We start from the raw sequence: 19714 nt of genomic DNA on the forward strand, positions 1-19714 counted from the left end.
ATTTAATTGTACACAAATAAATCACGCAATTAAATTTACATTACACTATTCGCCTCCAAGTGAGTCCATGAGTTGATTCTAAAATACTCTTCCTTAATGTGTTAGAACCACCCCTCGGTCATTTAAAAAAATCACAGTGTCGTTTATAGGCTCTATACTATACCTACTTCCAAAGAACTCTTTGAAAAAACAAGTGCTTAAACTGTTGCTTTCGGAGAGCATTCGCACTAAGACCCTCGCGTGGGAAAGTATAGAAAAATCTTAACGCCGCGGGGTGTTAATTTATTTTTTAAAGGTTCGCACGTCGACTCTCTTGGACAAGTAAAAAAAATTCGACAGTGCCGGTGATTTTTTTGGGCGACACTCGAATAGCGCGGAGTGTTATTTTGTTTTTCGAAAATTCGACGATTCGCGGAGTTAGGTACAGAACCCATAGAAATTAATAGTGCATGTGTTATTTTTTGTAACACTCTGATCGCTAATAGAGTTTTTCGGGAAACCAAATTTGTGACTAAAAACAGTAAGTCGAAGTCGTGGTGTTTTATGTCAAAATAACGATAAAGTAGGTTTGTGTTTGTGTTAATATTTTAGTAAATAATTCCATATTTTATAAATTTTCAAGATTTGACCACTATAATAACTTTTGATGTAGTCGTCGAATCTTGGAAAATTCTCGACGTTTTGGATTCTATACTTTTCAGAAAATGTTTTTTCTCGGTTGATTTTGAACTGGAAACAAAATGACCCTTGCTATTTCACTGAAAATCGACAAATGTTAAGTCTATTAGAAAACTACTTTATAGATTTTGACCTAAAGAATCCAAAACGACCAGAATTTTCATTATTGGATCACTGCATCGAAAGCTTTTTTCAGTCTTCTTTGCTCATCTGTTCTTTACACATAACTTTTCATGTAGTTGTCCGGTCTTGAAAATTCTGGATGTTTTGGAGCCTACAGGACAAAGTCTATAAAAGATTCATTTCGGACAAGCCACTGTTTCGACAGACAGGCTATTTCGCGAAAAATCGGCAAACTTTGAATCGACCGGAGAATCAGTTTTTCTTATAGAGGTAAATATATGTTTTTCTGAGTGCGTCATCCTCTTTATAAGGATTACGTAGGCATGTAGTCACGTAACACGCGACTGTTATTCTGTTTATCTATATCGCACTTACAATTTTATGTATTCGTAACGTAAATCATTTGCGAATGAATCGCCAATAGTGTCGGTTGTATGTGCTCCGCGCGTATGAAGTTTTATTTTTATATTCAACGTGGATGGCACATCGAGAAGTCCATTGCTTCTGATGGAATTTTTATGGATTCAGTTCTTCGATCACCAACGCGATGCTATTCGAGGTGTACTTCCCAGGAAAAGAGTGAGTTTTTACTTAATGATAATAATTAATGAAATGGCATAGATTAGGTGGTGCATCGAGGAGTTTTCACCCAAGTTTTTGCAAATACTCTCGTGTGCTTTTAACATTTTCATCTCTTACTAAAATATTTATCTGTGACGGAGTGATTGAGTCATTGTTTAGAGCTTAAATAAAAAAAGGCGACCAGTAGGTACCTTATTTAAAAAAAAATTAAATTAACTTTCTAGTGTGATCGAACCGTGCTCAATAAATTTAATCGGTAATTAGTAATTTACATATAAAATTGGTTTCAAATTTGTGCTTAGAGGTAAGATGATGGGGACCGTGTTATTGAGTCGTATTTTTTAAAGTTCAGTATGCATTGTAGGTTGTGGGTGGTCCACTCCTCAAAGTACTCTTTAAATGGTATTAAAAGGCGCTTCTTCTTTATTAACTTGTTTTTATAGCGTCCAATCAATACCTAAAAGTGCATTTGTGTGAGTCATTGTATGAAACCGTACCTAAAAGTTTAACATTTTAGCATGTCACTCGTTGGAGCCGCTACTAGAGCAGCCAGGTGAAGCCACGTTTCAACTACGCGCTCCATGCATTTTGCAGATGAAACTTTCCGGAAAAGATGGAGTTTGAGGTATTGGCCTGCAAGATCTTCGTCACTATTTCTTGTGAGTACCTTACAAATTACAAATAAAATGTAAATTATCAGGCACTAATGACTACAGTTTGAGAAACTCAGACTCTCATTCTTTATGCAGCTAAATGCATAAATAAAAGGTGAATACATTTTCCTACAACAAATTGTAGGAAATTTTATCCCCTTCAAGTCTTTGGACAACAACATATCAAAAAATCACATTTGCTTCATTTTTTCTGATATTGCATGTCTTGTTTGACTGACCTAGTAACCTATGAGAAAATTATTTTCATATTATTTTTGAATTTGCTCTTTCTAAATAAATATTTTGGTCATAGAGAGAAAATTTTAGTTTCTTTGACCAATTATGTTTAATTGATCTATATGCAACCCCGAAACTGCCCTCTAAAAATAAATTTAATTCTCGTTTTAAACTTAACGTAATTCTTAGTAAATCTGCACATACATGCATCGCAATCATTGATTAAGGGGGTTGTAACTTTTGAAGCGTACCGAAAATTTTTGTTTCTTTGATCGATTATATTTAAATGATCTATATGCAACCCCGAAACTGCCCTCTAAATGTAAATTTCATTCTCGTTCTGAACTTAACGTAATTTTTAGTAAATCTACACTTACATGCATTGCAATCGTTGATTAGGGGGGTTGTAACTCTTGCAGCGCACCGAAAATTTTATTTTCTTTGATCGATTATGTTTAAATGATATATATGTAACCCCGGAACAGCCCTCTAAAAATAAATTTCATTTTCGTTTTAAACTGAACGTAATTTTTTAGTAAATCTACACTTGCATGCATCGCAATCTTTGATTTGGGGGTTGTAACTTTTGCAGCGGACCGAAAATTTTAGTTTCTTTGATCGATTTTGTTTAAATGATCTATAAGCAACCTCGAAACTGCCCTCTAAAAATAAATTTCATTTTCGTTTTAAACTTAATGTAATTTTTAGTAAATCTACACTTACATGCATCGCAATCTTTGATTTGGGGGTTGTAACTTTTGCAGCGGACCGAAAATTTTAGTTTCTTTGATCGATTTTGTTTAAATGATCTATAAGCAACCTCGAAACTGCCCTCTAAAAATAAATTTCATTTTCGTTTTAAACTTAATGTAATTTTTAGTAAATCTACACTTACATGCATAGCACCGTTGACCAGGGGGGGTTGTAACTTTTGCAGCGAACAGAAAATTTTAGTTTCTTTGATCGATTATGTTTAAATGATATATATGTCTCTCGAAACTGCCCTCTAAAAATAAATTTCATTCTCGTTTTAAACTTAACGTAATTTTTAGTAAATCTACACTTACATGCACCGCAATCATTGATTTGGGGGTTGTAACTTTTGCAGCGGACAGAAAATTTTAGATTCTTTAATCGATTATGTTTAAATGATATATATTCAACCCCGAAACAGCCCTCTAAAACTAAATTTCATTTTCGTTTTAAACCTACTTACTCGTATAGATCGAAGGGGTTGTAACTTTTGCAGCGCATTATTTGTTTCTTTGATCGATTATGTTTAAATGATTATAAGCAACCCCGAAACTGCCCTCTAAAAATAAATTTCATTTTCGTTTAAACTAACGTAATTTTTAGTAAATCTACACTTACATGCATCGCAATCTTTGATTTGGGGGTTGTAACTTTTGCAGCGGACCGAAAATTTTAGTTTCTTTGATCGATTTTGTTTAAATGATCTATAAGCAACCTCGAAACTGCCCTCTAAAAATAAATTTCATTTTCGTTTTAAACTTAATGTAATTTTTAGTAAATCTACACTTACATGCATAGCACCGTTGACCAGGGGGGGTTGTAACTTTTGCAGCGAACAGAAAATTTTAGTTTCTTTGATCGATTATGTTTAAATGATATATATGTCTCTCGAAACTGCCCTCTAAAAATAAATTTCATTCTCGTTTTAAACTTAACGTAATTTTTAGTAAATCTACACTTACATGCACCGCAATCATTGATTTGGGGGTTGTAACTTTTGCAGCGGACAGAAAATTTTAGATTCTTTAATCGATTATGTTTAAATGATATATATTCAACCCCGAAACAGCCCTCTAAAACTAAATTTCATTTTCGTTTTAAACTTAACGTAATTTTTAGTAAATCTACACTTACATTCATCGCAATCATTGATTAGAGGGGTTGTAACTTTTGCAGCGCACCGAAAATTTTAGATTCTTTAATCGATTATGTTTAAATGATATATATGCAACCCCGAAACTGCCCTCTAAAAATAAATTTCATTCTCGTTTTAAACTTAACGTAATTTTTAGTAAATCTACACTTACATGCACCGCAATCTTTGATTTGGGGGTTGTAACTTTTGCAGCGGACAGAAAATTTTAGTTTCGCTGATCGATTATGTTTAAATGATCTATACGCAACCCCGAAACTGCCCTCTAAAAATAAATTTCATTCTCGTTTTAAGCTTAACGTAATTTTTAGTAAATCTACACCTACATGCATCGCAATCATTGATTAGAGGGGTTGTAACTTTTGCAGCGCACCGAAAATTTTAGTTTCTTTTATCGATTATGTTTAATTGATCTATATGCAACCCCGGAACAGCCCTCTAAAAATAAATTTCATTTTCGTTTTAAACTTAACGTAATTTTTTAGTAAATCTACACTTACATGCATCGCAATCTTTGATTTGGGGGTTGTAACTTTTGTAGCGGACCGAAAATTTTAGTTTCTTTTATCGATTATGTTTAAATGATATATATGCAACCTCGAAACTGCCCTCTAAAATTAACTTTTATTCTTTGTTAAACTTACGTAGTTTAATAGTAATTTCTCACTTCCAATCTACACTTACATGCATCGCAATCTTTGAATAGGGGGGTTGTAACTTTTGCAGCGAACCGAAAATTTTAGTTTCTTTGATCGATTATGTTTAAATGATCTATATGTAACCCCGAAACTGCCCTCTAAAAATAAATTTCATTCTCGTTTTAAACTTAATGTAATTTTTAGTAAATCTACACTTACATGCATTGCAATCGTTGATTAGGGGGGTTGTAACTCTTCCAGCGCTCCGAAAATTTTAGTTTCTTTGATCGATTATGTTTAATTGATCTATATGCAACCCCGAAACTGCCCTCTAAATGTAAATTTTATTCTCGTTCTAAACTTAACGTAATTTTTAGTAAATCTGCACTTGCATGCGTCGCAATCATTGATTAGAGGGGTTGTAACTTTTGCAGTGCACCGTTACAAAGTTTATAAAGTTTTCGTTCGAACCTGCACATTTTATTCGACAGTTCAAAATCTATAAAGAAAAGTTTTTTCCCGTTCGTATTCGGATCAGTAATTTTTCGATAGAAGAAAATAATCAAAATTGTCATGATTGGACCTCTAATTAAAAAGTTATTAGGTGGAAATCAGTTCTTTTGCCAATCACTTTTTCTGTAATCGTCCAATCTTGAAAATTCTTAACCTTTTGTATCCTATACGACAAAATTTGTTCGCACTGAAAGTCAACAAATTTTAGGTCTATCAGAAAATGACTTTTTCTTATAGATTCTGACCTGAACTACCTGAATGTTCAAGATTGGGTCCCTGCCTCAAACTATTTTTCCGCTTTCTTTGGGCATCGCTTTTGTTGCACATTTCTTTTCATGTATCTGGAAAATTCTGGTCTGTTTTGGAATCTACATGACAAAATCTATAAAAAAATTTATTTCAGAACAAGCCATTTCTTCGACAGCATTTATAGGCTAGGCTAGAGTATAATTTTGCTATTTCACCGAAAATCGGCAAATGTTGAATCGACCGGAAAAAGACTTTTTCGTATAGATTGTTGCCTGTAGAATCTCAGACCAGCATTTCCCTTATGGAACCGCTACATCAAAGGTGATAGCCTTTTAATTTTTTTAGAAATCGGTTTTTTGCCCATAAATTTTTATGCAGTAGGTATTTTTATTAAGCTGTTTCTGAAGAACTTTTATTTGATGTCTCCAAGGAGGAGATACATGATATACTAGGTATGTAAGATTCTAAACAGTAAGGATGTAGTAATGTGGTCTGGTGTGGTGAAGATAAAGTGTGTAGAGAAAAACAAAGGAAAATCACTGTACCTACATGAATTGTTTCGGGTGCGTCACCCTCAGGTTTTGTAAGCGTGTGGTCAAGTAACATGCACCGCGTTTCTGTTTATCTATATCGCAATTCGCAGTTACAAATTTATGTATTCCTTAACGTAAATCATTTGCGAATGAATCGCCAATAATATTTGTTGTATGTGCTCCGCGCGTATGACGTTTTATATTTAGGGTGGGTAAGGGAAGTTTTCACCTATTTTCTTCTTGCAGATAAAAAGATGAAAATATGCTCCGCTTTGTCCAACACCACTTTGGAACAGAATATCCGGGTGCGACAAATATTTCAACTTCCATTGCTCCTGATGGAATGTTTATGGATTTATTTCTTCGATTACCAACGCGATGCTGCCCGAGATGTCGATACTTCACGGGAAAAGAGTGAGTTTTGACTTTATGACAATAATTAATGCAATAGATTAGGTGGTGCATCGAGGAGTTTTCACCCAGGTTTACCTACTTTTTGCAAATACGTTCGGACACGGAAACCTTAGTTTTGGAGGAGGAAGTGTACTTTTAATATATTTATCTCCTGCTAAAACCTTTTTGACGGGGCGATTGAGTCATTGTTAAAAGCTTAAATAGAAAAAGAGGCCTACTATTTTTAAAAAAATTAAATTGACTTTCTATAGTGCGACCGGGTCGTGCTAAGTACCTAATAGTATAATTAAACAATAAAATGGTTTCAAATTGGTGCTTAGATGTAACATGATGGGGATCGTGTTATTGAGCCGTATTTTTTGACATTCAAATCAATGTAGATTGTGGGTGGTCCGTCGCTCAAGATGTCTTAAAAGACGCTTCTTTAATACCCCCAATCCTTAACTTCGTGTAGGCCATATCTAAAGGCACTTTCGTGTGAATCATACTTAAAAGAGTTTTTAGCATGTCACTAGAACAGCCAGATGAAGCACGTCCGCAACGATATTATCGGCTAAATAATAAACACCTGATTAATGAAAATATATCCTTCCTCAGTTCATGTTCTCCCCTGGTCGTCCGTCTTCCGATTTTTAGTTCTCTACAAAATGGCAAAAAACATGGCCGGTTTTTTAGTCATCGAGTATGACGAGTTGCCTATACACCAGGGGGCACGATCCTAAGGGGCCTAATAAAGCATTTTTATACATTTTTAAAGTATATATTAGAATTTTGAGGCCATTAACCCTACGTACGGAATTGAAATGATATAAATAAGTACTAGAGAGGTTTTATGAAAGGCAAATATGAAATTAATAGTCATTCTTTCCTAGCATAAACAAATCAGTTGTTACGAACGTAAAAACCATTGTAATCGAATAAACAATGACGAAATGTTAATACAGCAACCAATTATAAATGTTGAAGATTATGTATTTTGTAAATTTGTTATCTTGTACTGCCTAAATGTAATAACTAAGTAAAATTTAAAAAAATACATCGTCTCGACATCTGACGTTATTTCCTTGAACTGAATTGTAAAGGTTACAATTAAATGCAGGGAACTAAATTATTACCATCATAATGTGGCCTCGTATACGTGTAGATGTCGCTACTGTATGACAGAAAACTGCAGCTAACCTACCAGTAATAATATAATCGATTCAGCTAACTGACATTAGATGTCAGAAGGATATGTTCTTTTTAAATTTTAGGAACAACCATAAAAAAACAAAGGGAATGTAGATAATTACAAATGTACTAGTAACAAATTTACAAAACACATAAACTTCAGTTCACCATTAACTTTATTTATCTCCGACACTTGGTATGTGTTTACCTCTGGATGATGGACTTCATCATGATAGCCCCATAGGAATGATCCGTCGTTATGATCAATCTCCTAGGATATCGTGACAGTAGATTGCTCAAAACTTACCACTCTGACACAAAAGGATTGATCGTTACCATCTTTGAAACTGAACATTAACGTGCTCAAATAATTCTATACGTTAGACTGAGACCATTATCGAATCATTGATCGTAAAGAACCATCCACTGTTCTATTTGATTAAGTAAATCGTTAACCATCTTCACGTACACTATCGATTTGTTGTTTCAATTGGTCAGAAATAATGGCTTTGACAGATGTCATACCGTATAAGGGCCTCTTTATTCATCGTTTTCAGTGTAGCATTTCTTAACAAACTTGGTAACCATTTACTAAGAATTGAGGCCATTTTTAAAACTTTTGGAAATAGAACTCATTACAAACATTAATGACTTAATTACACACTGTTTATTTGCCAAATTCAAACCTTTTGGAACAATAACGGAATAAATACATCTCTAAAAAAGCATAAGCGAATTCATGCATGCGTAACTTATACTACGGATAAACAGACAGGAATCGTTTAACAAACTGATACTACAAAATCGACTGTTCGTTTGCTTCTTGTAATGAATGGGAAGTCCTTCTGCTCACTGAATATCTGTTATGGATTTGTAAGCAGTTTAACCAGTTTCGTGTCTCCCTTGGCAGAATGTGTCCGCTTTTCTAAAGCTACCCGAAAGAATCTTCCGTTAGTACTTGTCTCAAGTTTCTTGTGGAACTTCTGGTATTGGACTCAGTTTACCATTAATTGCATTTCGAAGGTTACCCTAATAAGTGTCAGTAAGTGCAAAAGAAATTATAATTTATATTTTAATTATGTACCAAAGCTTTCAATCTGGTAATGTAAAGTGAGTCTTAATTATGCTAACGTGTTATATGAGCACTGCATATCTCTTTCAACAGTAATGTCCAGACCTAGCTTTACATTTCAAACCCCCTTTTCTCCTTTGCATGCTTTCCCATCCATCAAGAACCACAGGGTCTCCGGATCGGCTGAACCAGAGCGATAAGTTCCATTTTACCCAAAAGCCAGACCGAACTTGCGACGATTCCATGAATGAAACTTTCAATTGAAATTCCATTTTCTTATTTTGAACTTGTAGAACAAGAAGAATTACAAAAAAACGTTCTTTTTTAAAATGAAAAAAGTAAATAACTATTTGAAGTTAATTTTACCACAAAATATAGGAAACGATATTATCGACATTTCTAATAACAAATGATTTTGCTAATTAATTTCTTCTTAAGTTCATGTTCTCCTGGTCGTCCGGCTTCAGATTTTATGTTCTGTATATACAAAATAGCAAAAAAAACATGGCGGGATTTCAATCATCGAGTATGACGAGTTGCCTATACACGAGGGGGCCCAATCCTAACGCTCCTAATAAAGCATTTTTATACATTTTTAAAGTATATATTAGAATTTTGAGACCATTACCCGTACGTACGGGATTGGAATGATGTAAATAAGTACTTTAGAGGTTTTATGAAAGGAAAATATGAAATTAACAGTCATTCTTTCCGCGCGTAAACAAATCAATTGTTGCGAACGTGGATCCATTGTAATCGAATAAACAATAACGAAATGTTAATACAGCAACCAATTATAATCAATGTTGAAGATTTTGTATTTTGTAAATTTGTTATCTTGTACTGCCTAAATGTAATAACTAAGTAAAATTTAAAAAAATACATTGTCTCGACATCTGACGTTATTTCCTTGAACTGAATTGTAAAGGTTACCATTAAATGCAGGGCACTAAATTATTACCATCATAATGTGGCCTCGTATTCGTGTAGATGTCGCTACTGTGTGACAGAAAAATGCAGCTAACCTACTAGTCAGAATGTAATCGATTCAGCAAACTAACATTAGATGTCAGAAGGATATGTTCTTTTAAATTTTAGGAACAACCATAAAAAAACAGAGGGAATGTAGATAATTACAGATGTAAAAGTAACAGATTTACAAAACACATAAACTTCAGTACATCATTAACTTTATTTATCTCCGACACTTGGTATGTGTTTACCTCTGGAGGATCAACTTCATCATGATAGGCCCCATAGGAATGATCCGTCGTTACGATCAATCTCTTAGGATATCGTGACAGTAGGTTGCTCAAAACTTACCACTCTGACACAAAAGGATCGATCGTTACCATCTTTGAAACTGAACATTAACGTGCTCAAATAATTCTATACGTTAGATTAAGACCATTATCGAATCATTGATCGTAAAGAGCCATCCACTGTCCCATTTGATTAAGTAAATCGTTAACGATCTTCACGTACACTATCGATTTGTTGTTTCAATTGGTCAGATATAATGGCTGACAGATCAGTCATACCGTATAAGGGCCTCTTTATGCATTGTTTTCAGTGTAGCATTTCTTAACAAACTTGGTAAACATTTACTAAGAATTGAGGCCATTTTTAAAACTATTTTGGAAATAGAACTCATTACAAACATTGATGACTTAATTACACAGACTGTTTATTTGCCAAATTCAAACCTTTTGGAACAATAACGAAATAAATACATCTCTAAAAAAGCATAAGCGAATTCATGCATGCGTAACTTATACTACGAATAAACAAACAGGAATCGTTTAACAAACTGATACTACAAAATCGACTAATGTTCGTTTGCTTCTTGTGATAAATGGGAAGTCCTCCTGTTCACTGAATATCTGTTACGGACTTGTAAGCCAGTTTAACCAGTTTCCTGTCTCCCTTGGCAGAATGTGTCTGCTTTTCTAAAGCTACCCGAAAGAATCTTCCGTTAGTACTTGTTTCAAGTTTCTTGTGGAACTTTTTGTAATGGATTCAGTTTACCATCAATTGCGCATTTGGAAAGTGATCCTAATAAGTGTCAGTAAGTGCAAAAGAAATTTAATTTATATTTTAATTAAGTACCAAGGCTTTCGATCTGGTAATGTAAAGCGAGTCTTAATTATGCTAATGTCTATATGAGCACTGCATATCTCTTTCAACAGCAATGTCCAGACCTAGCTATACATTTCAAACCCCATTTTCTTCTTTGCATGCTTTCCCATCCATAAAGAACCACAGGGTCTTCGGATCGGATGAACCAGAGCGATAAATTCCATTTTACCCAAAAGCCAGACCGAACTTGCGATGATTCCATGAATGAAACTTTCCATTTAAATTCCATTTTCTTATTTTGAACTTGTAAGAGCAAGAAGAATTACAAAAAAACGTTCATTTTAATAATTAAAAAGTAAATAACTATTTGAGGTTAATTTAACCACAAAATATAGAAAACGATATTATTGGCATTAAAATTAACCTTCTAATATTGAAAATTAATCCTTCTGAAGTTCATGTTCTCCTGGTCGTCCGGCTTCAGATTTTATGTTCTATATATACAAAATGGAAAAAAACATGGCCGGTTTTTCTGTCATCGAGTATGACTAGTTGCCTACACACCAGGGGGCATAATCTTAACGCTCCTAATATAGCATTTTTAAAGTATATATTGGAATTTTGAGACCATTAACCGGATGCACGAAATTGGAATGATGTAAATAAGTATTAGAGAGGTTTTATGAAAGGCAAACATGAAATTAATAGTCATTCTTTCCGCGCGTAAACAAATCAATTGTTGGGAACGTGAAACCATTGTAATTGAATAAAAAATGATGAAACTTTAATGCACCAACCAATTATAAATGCTGACGTTTATGTGTTTTGTAAATTTTTGATCTTGTACTGTCTAAACGCAGTAACAAAAAGCAAAATTTCAACAAATATTTCTTTCGACATCTAACGTAATTTCCTTGAACTGAATTGTACTTGTTACCATTGAATGCAGGGCACTGAATTATTGCCATCATAATGTTACATCGTATTCGCATAGCTGTCGTTACAGTATGACAGGAAACTGCAGCTAACCTACTAATCAAAATATAATCGATTCAGCAAACTAACATTAGATGGCAAAAGGATATGTTCTTTTAAACCTTAGGAACTACAATTAAAAAACAGAGGGATTGTAGATAATTTTGTTACTTTTCGGCAGTATGTACAAGTAACAAATTTACAAAACACATAAACTTCAGCATTTATAATTGGTTGCTGTGTACACCATTAACTTTTATGTCTCCGACACTCTGGATGATCCACTTCATCATGATAGGCCCCATAGGAATGATCCGTCCGTTACGATCAATCTGAAAGGGTATCGTGACTGTAGATTGCTCAAAATTTACCATTCTCACACGAAAGGATCGATCATTACCATGGTTGAAACTCAACGTTAACGTGCTAAAATTATTCAATACGTCAGATCGAGACTGTCATCGAATCGTTGATCGTAAAGAGCCATCCACTGTCCTATTTGATTAAGTAAATCGTTAACGATCTTCACATACATTATCGATTTGTTGTTTCAATTGGTCAGAAATAATGGCTTTGACTAATCAGCTATACCAAATAAGGGCCTCTTTATGCATTGTTTTCAGTGTAGCATTTCTTAACAAACTTGGTAACCATTTACTAAGAATTGAGGCCATTTTTAAAACTTTTTTGGAAATAGAACTCATTACAAACAATGATGACTTAATTACACAGACTGTTTATTTGCCAAATTCGAACCTTTTGGAATAATAACGAAATAAATACATCTCTAAAAAAGCATAAGCGAATTCATGCATGAGTGACTTATACTACAGATAAACAAACAGGAATCGTTTAACAAACTGGTACTACAAAATCGACTAATGTTCGTTTGCTTGTTGTGATGAATGGGAAGTCCTTCTGCTCACTGAATATCTGTTACGGACAGTTTAACCAGTTTCTTATCTCCCTTGGCAGAATGTGTCCGCTTTTCCAAAACTACCCAAAAGAATCTTCCGTTAGTACTTGTCTCAAGTTTCTTGTGGAACTTCTGATATTGGATTCAGTTTACCATTAATTGCATTTCGAAAGTTACCCTAATAAGTGTCAGTAAGTGCAAAAGAAATTATAATTTATATTTTAATTACGTACCAAAGCTTTCGATCTGGTAATGTAGTCTTAATTATGCTACCGTCTATATGAGTACTGCGTAACCCTTTCAACAGCAGTGTCCAGACCTAGCTTTACATTTCAAACCCCCATTTCTCCTTTGCATGCTTTCCCATCCATAAAGAACCACAGGGTCTTCGGATCGGATGAACCAGAGCGATAAATTCCATTTTACCCAAAAGCCAGACCGAACTTGCGACGATTCCATTAATAAAACTTTCAATTGAAATTCCATTTTCTTATTTTGAACTTGTAAGAGCAAGAAGAATTACAAAAAGTTCATTTTAATAATTAAAAAGTAAAGAACTATTTGAGGTTAATTTTACCACAAAATATAGGAAACGATATTATCGGCATTATAATGGAAAACATCCTAATAATAAAAATTAATCCTTCCACAGTTCATGTTCTCCTGGTCGTCCGTCTTCAAATTTTATGTTCTGTATGTACAAAATAGTAAAAAAAACATGGCCGGTTTTCTGTCATCAAGTATGACGAGTTGCCTATACACTAGGGGGCATAATCCTAACGCTCCTAATATAGCATTTTTATACATTTTTTAAGTATATATTGGAATTTTGAGACCATTAACCGTACGTACGGGATTGGAATGATGTAAATAAGTACTAGAGAAGTTTTATGAAAGGCAAACATGAAATTAATAGTCATTCTTTCCGCGCGTAAACAAATCAATTGTTGGGAACGTGAAACCATTGTAATCGAATAAAAAATGATGAAACTTTAATGCACCAACCAATTATAAATGCTGACGTTTATGTGTTTTGTAAATTCTTGATCTTGTACTGTCTAAATGCAGTAATAAAAAGCAAAATTTCAACAAATATTTCTTTCGACATCTAACGTAATTTCCTTGAACTGAATTGTACTTGTTACCATTGAATGCAGGGCACTGAATTATTGCCATCATAATGTTACATCGTATTCGCATAGATGTCGCTACTGTATGTCAGAAAACTGCAGCTAACCTACTAGTCAGAATATAATCGATTCAGCAAACTAACATTAGATGTCAGAAGGATATTTTCTTTTACACTTTAGGAACTACAATTAAAAAACTAAATTAGATAATTTTGATACTAATCGGCAGTATGTACAAGTAACAAATTTACAAAACACATAAACTTCAGCGTTTATAATTGGTTGCTGTGTACTTCATTAACTTTTATGTTCCTAACACTTGGAATGGGTTTTCGACCAGATAATCGACTTCATGATAGGCCCCATAGGAATGATCCGTCGTTACGATCAATCTGAAAGGATATCGTGACAGTAGATTGCTCAAAACTTACCACTCCATTAACTTGCTTAAATAATTCAATACGTTAGACTGAGACCATCAACGAATCATTGATTGTAAAGAGCCATCCACTATCCTATTTGATTAAGTAAATCGTTAACGATCTTCACGTACACTATCGATTTGTTGTTTCAATTGGTCAGAAATAATGGCTTTGACAGATCAGTCATACCGTATTTCTTAACAAACTTGGTAACCTTTACTAAGAATTGAGGCCATTTTTAAAACTTTTTTGGAAATAGAACTCATTACAAACATTACACAGACTGTTTATTTGCCAAATTCGAACCTCTTGGAATAATATGAAATTTACATCTAAGGAATATACATCTCTAAAAAAGCATAAGCGAATTTGTGCATGCATAACCTTATACTACGGATAAACAAAATTGATACTACAACATCGAATAATATTCGTTTGCTTCTTGTGATGAATGGAATGTCCTGATCACTGAATATCTGCTACGCATTTGTAAGCAACTTTAACGTTTCTTGTCCCCCTTGGCAGAATGTGTCCGCTTTTGTAAATCTACCTACAAGGATCTTCCGTTAGTACTTATCTCAAGTTTCTTATGGAACTTTTTGTATTGGATTCAGTTTACCATCAATTGCACTTCGAAAGTAACCCTAATAAGTGTCAGTAAGTGCAAAAGAAATTATAATTTATATTTTAATTACGTACCAAGACTTTTGATCTGGTAATGTAAAGTGAGTCTTAATTATGCTAACTGCTATATGAGCACTGCATATCTCTTTCAACAGTAATGTCCAGACCTAGCTTTACATTTCAAACTCCCTTTTCTCCTTCTTCCTTCTTCGGATCGGCTGAACCAGAGCGATAAGTTCCATTTTACCCTCGATTTTACCCAAAAGCCAGACCGAACTTGCGACGATTCCATGAATGAAGCTTTCAATTGAAATTCCATTTTCTTATTTTGAACTTGTAAGAGCAAGAAGAATTACAAAAAAATGTTCATTTTAATAATGAAAAAAGTAAATAACTATTTGAGGTTAATTTTACCACAAAATATAGGAAACGATATTATCGAAATTTAAATTAACATGTAAACTTGTAAAAAATTTCCTTTTTCAGTTCATGTTCTCCTGGTCGTCCGGCTTCAGATTTTTTGTTCTATATATATACAAAATGGCAAAAAACATGGCCGGTTTTTCTGTCATCGAGTATGACGAGTTGCCTATACACCAGGGGGCTCAATCCTAACGCTCCTAATAAAGCATTTTTATACATTTTTAAAGTATATATTAGAATTTTGAGACCATTAACCGTACGTACGGGATTGGAATGATGTAAATAAGTACTTTAGAGGTTTTATGAGAGGCAAATATGAAATTAATAGTCATTCTTTCCGAGCGTAAACAAATCAATTGTTACGAACGTAAAAACCATTGTAATTGAATAATGACGAAATGTTAATACAGCAACCAATTATAAATGCTGAAGATTATGTATTTTGTAAATTTGTTATCTTGTACTGCCTAAATGTAATAACGAGTAAAATTTAAAAAAATACATTGTCTCGACATCTGACGTTATTTCCTTGAACTGAATTGTAAAGGTTACCATTAAATGCAGGGAACTAAATTATTACCATCATAATGTGGCCTCGTATTCGTGTAGATGTCGCTACTGTATGACAGAAAACTACAGCTAACCTACCAGTAATAATATAATCGATGCAGCAAACTAACATTAGATGTCAGAACCATATTATCTTTTTAATTTTAGGAACAACCATAAAAAAACAGAGGGAATGTAGATAATTAATTACAGATGTACTACTGTGTGATCATTGAATTATTCAATGGTGTGATCAAAAATGAGTTGCTGTCAAGTCACCTTTGGAACTTTTGTTTACATGGTAAATCGTATTTAACTTGAACTTCCAAAGGCGACTCGACAGCAACTCATTTTTGATCACCTGTTAATAACAAATTTACAAAACACATAAACTTCAGTACACCATTAACTTTATTTATCTCCAACACTTGGTATGTGTTTACCTCTGGATGATCAACTTCATCATGATAGGCCCCATAGGAATGATCCGTCGTTACGATCAATCTCTTAGGATATCGTGACAGTAGGTTGCTCCAAACTTACCACTCTGACACAAAAGGATCGATCGTTACCATGTTTGAAACTGAACATTAACGTGCTCAAATAATTGTATACGTTAGACTGAGACCATCAACGAATCATTGATCGTAAAGAGCCATCCACTGTTCTATTTGATTAAGTAAATCGTTAATCATCTTCACATACACTATCGATTTGTTGTTGCAATTGGTCAAAAGTAATGGCTTTGACAGATATCATACCGTATAAGGGCCTCTTTATGCATTGTTTTCAGTGTAGCATTTCTTTACAAACTTGGTAACCATTTACTAAGAATTGAGGCCATTTTTAAACCTTTTTTGAAAATAGAACTCATTACGAACATTGAATATTTAATTATCTGTTTATTTGCCAAATTCGAACCTCTTGGAAACCAGAAATTTATATCTAAGAACATAAATACATCACAAAGCATAAGCAAATTCGTGCATGCATAACTTATACTGCAGATAAACAAACACAAATAGTTTAACAAATTGATACTACAAAATCTACTAATGTGCATTTGCTTCTTGTGATAAATAGGATGTCCTTCTAATTACTGAATATCCGCCACGGATTTGTAAGGAAGTTTAACCCTTGTCTCTCTTGGCAGAATGGGTCTGCTTTTCTAAAACAACCCAAAAGATATTTCTGTTGGTATTTGTCTCAAGTTTTTTGTGGAACTTCTCATCTTGGAATCACTTTATCTTCAATTGCAATACGAAAAGTGACCCTAAAAAGTGTCAGTAAGCGGGAAAGAAATTATAATTTGTAGTTTAATTACCTACCGAGGCTTTCGATCTGGTTATGTACTTTGAAAGTGGCCATTGGTCTTAATTACGCTAACGTCTATATGAGTACTGTGTAACTGTTTCAACAGCAAGCCCAAGACCAAGTTTTCCATCCCAAACCCCCCTGCATTGGGATCAGCTAAGCCAGAGCAATAAGTTCCATTTCACCCAATAGCCAGACCGAACATGAGAGTCGATTCCATGAACGAAACTTTCAATTGAAGTTCCATTTTCATATTTTGAAATAGTAGGAGCAGGAAGAATTACAAAAAAAAAACGTTCACTTTAATGATGAAAAAGTAAACAACGGTTTCAGCCTTTGAGTTTAATTTTCTACTCAGTCAATATAGGAAACGACATTATCGGCATTTTCATTTCAAACAGCAATAATGTACAAAAATCTTTCTTGGTTTATGTTCTCCTGGTCCTTCGCCTTTAGATTTCGTGTTCTATACATACAAAATGGCAAAAAACATGGCCGCTTTTCAAGTCATGGGGTTAGACGAGTTGCCTACACACCAGGGTGTACTTTCCTAACGAGTCTATTAAAGCCTTACGAACGGCATTTCATTAAATTTAAAATGGTGTAAATAAGTACTCGAAGTGGTTTTATGAAACAAAAATATGAATTTAGTATTCATTCTTTCCGCGCGTAAACTAATCGTTTGTTGTTATTAAACAATGATGAAAAGTAATGCAGCAATCATTTATAAACGCTGAAGTTTTAGTGTTTTGTAAATTTGTTACTTGTATATACCTTAGAGTAAGAAATAAAGTACATACTGTCTAAATGTATCAAATCAAAATTACATGTTGGTTTTTTTAAATTTAAAATATACATCGTTCTGACATCTGACGTTAGTTTGCTGAATCGATCATATTATTACTAGTAGGTTAGTTGCAGGTTTCTGTCTTACGGTAGCGACATCTATGCGAATAGAATGTCACATTATGATGGTAATAAGTTAGTGCCCTGCATTTATTGGTAACATTTACAATTCAGTTCAGAGAAATAACGTTAGATGTCGAAACGATATAATTTTGAAATTTTGCTTTGTGTTGCAACATTTAGGCAGTACAAGATCAAAGATTTACAAAACACATAAACTTCAGCATTTATAATTGGTTGCTGCATTATCGTTTCGTCATTATTTATTGAATTACAATGGCTTCATGTTCCCAACAATTGATTTGTTAACGCGCGGAAAGAATGAATACTAATTTCATATTTTCGTATCATAAAAACTCTAGTACTTATTTACATTTATTGAAATGCCATACGTATGGGTAATGGCCTCAAAATTTCAATATGAACAATATCTCAGCTCTTTTGGGTTATATATACTTACCCATCACAAGATATTTTTTAATCAGACTTCACTTTTTAGCCGGTCTCAAGCAGTACCTACCTCCATCGCTAGCTATCTAAAACGACGACGCTTTTCCGATACGAAGACCGAAGGAACTAGTCAACTCTGCAATCGTCAACAAAATTTAGGTAGGACAATGAAATCCTGTTTACACGTTTACTGGATAATATTATTGTTGTAGGGGTGAGTGATTCGGCGCCATCATCATCATCATTCCGGTCCATCCGTCATCGAGGATTTACTTTAGGTAGCTACTAGTAAACTAATAGTCAATCAATGTGACTATGGTGTTTCACTACTAGTAGCTTTAAATGAGAACAAAATATACGTATCAAGTTATTTATTTTTTAAGATATCACTGTTACAAGAAGATTTTTGTACTACAAAAAAAGATCTCTAGAATAATATTGTACAAACGAAATTTTTTTAATTAAAAAGAGAATATTAATATGTATTATATATGTAACTATTGAAAAATACAATAAAAAAAGTTAAAAATCTTTTTTGTTTTTTTTGAAACATTCCTTTTTGAATTCAAACAACTTTCTTGAATCACCTTTTTGAATTCGAAAAACTTTTTTGAATCACTTTTTTGAATCACTCCTAACTTTTTTGAATCACTTTTTTTAATCACTCCTAACTTTTTTGAATCACTCCTAACTCTCTTAAAATCTCTTATAAGCTTGATACTTGATACTTGATGCTTGGTGCATTGGTACTCGGTGCTCGGTGCATTTGACCTCGGTGCTCGGTACATTTGCACTCGGTGTAATTGCACTGGGAGCTCGGTGCATTGGCACTCGGTGCTCGGTGCATTGGCAATCGGTGCATTTGTACTCGGTGCTCGGTGCATTTGCACTCGGTGCTCGGTGCATTTGCACTCGGTCCTCGGTGCATTTGCACTCAGTGCTCGGTGCATTTGCACTCGGCGCTCGGTGCATTTGCACTCGGTCCTCGGTGCTCGGTGCATTTGCACTCGGTCCTCGGTGCTCGGTGCATTTGCACTCGGTCCTCGGTGCTCGGTGCATTTGCACTCGGTCCTCGGTGCATTTGCACTCGGTCCTCGGTGCATTTGCACTCGGTGCTCGGTGCATTTGCACTCGGTGCTCGGTGCATTTGCACTCGGT

General features: G+C 34.1%; 1 protein-coding gene and 5 long non-coding RNA genes across 6 annotated transcripts; 1 reads left to right on the plus strand and 5 right to left on the minus strand.

The window, feature by feature from the left end:
• Nucleotides 1-604: 604 nt before the first annotated feature.
• LOC116165961 lies at nucleotides 605-18641 on the plus strand (the record flags this gene model as incomplete). The annotated part of the gene is given in 4 exon segments (XM_031480750.1): nucleotides 605-1380; nucleotides 1901-2042; nucleotides 6359-6526; nucleotides 18606-18641. Coding segments are annotated over 3 exon segments (250 nt in total), but the record flags the coding sequence as incomplete, so codon positions are not given.
• Nucleotides 8345-9129, minus strand: LOC116165964. Its single transcript, XR_004144222.1, has 2 exons — nucleotides 8781-9129; nucleotides 8345-8725 (listed from the first exon to the last, which is right to left on the minus strand). It is a non-coding gene; the product is annotated as an uncharacterized LOC116165964 (long non-coding RNA).
• On the minus strand, nucleotides 10443-11249 carry LOC116165966. Its single transcript, XR_004144224.1, has 2 exons — nucleotides 10878-11249; nucleotides 10443-10823 (listed from the first exon to the last, which is right to left on the minus strand). It is a non-coding gene; the product is annotated as an uncharacterized LOC116165966 (long non-coding RNA).
• LOC116165965 lies at nucleotides 12543-13635 on the minus strand. Its single transcript, XR_004144223.1, has 2 exons — nucleotides 12972-13635; nucleotides 12543-12916 (listed from the first exon to the last, which is right to left on the minus strand). It is a non-coding gene; the product is annotated as an uncharacterized LOC116165965 (long non-coding RNA).
• Nucleotides 14561-15370, minus strand: LOC116165962. Its single transcript, XR_004144220.1, has 2 exons — nucleotides 14990-15370; nucleotides 14561-14934 (listed from the first exon to the last, which is right to left on the minus strand). It is a non-coding gene; the product is annotated as an uncharacterized LOC116165962 (long non-coding RNA).
• On the minus strand, nucleotides 16765-17552 carry LOC116165963. The gene is made up of 2 exons (XR_004144221.1): nucleotides 17215-17552; nucleotides 16765-17159 (listed from the first exon to the last, which is right to left on the minus strand). It is a non-coding gene; the product is annotated as an uncharacterized LOC116165963 (long non-coding RNA).
• Nucleotides 18642-19714: the final 1073 nt, after the last annotated feature.

Source organism: Photinus pyralis, unplaced genomic scaffold (genome assembly GCF_008802855.1).
Source record: "Photinus pyralis isolate 1611_PpyrPB1 unplaced genomic scaffold, Ppyr1.3 Ppyr1.4_LG3a, whole genome shotgun sequence".
Lineage (NCBI taxonomy): Eukaryota > Metazoa > Arthropoda > Insecta > Coleoptera > Lampyridae > Photinus > Photinus pyralis.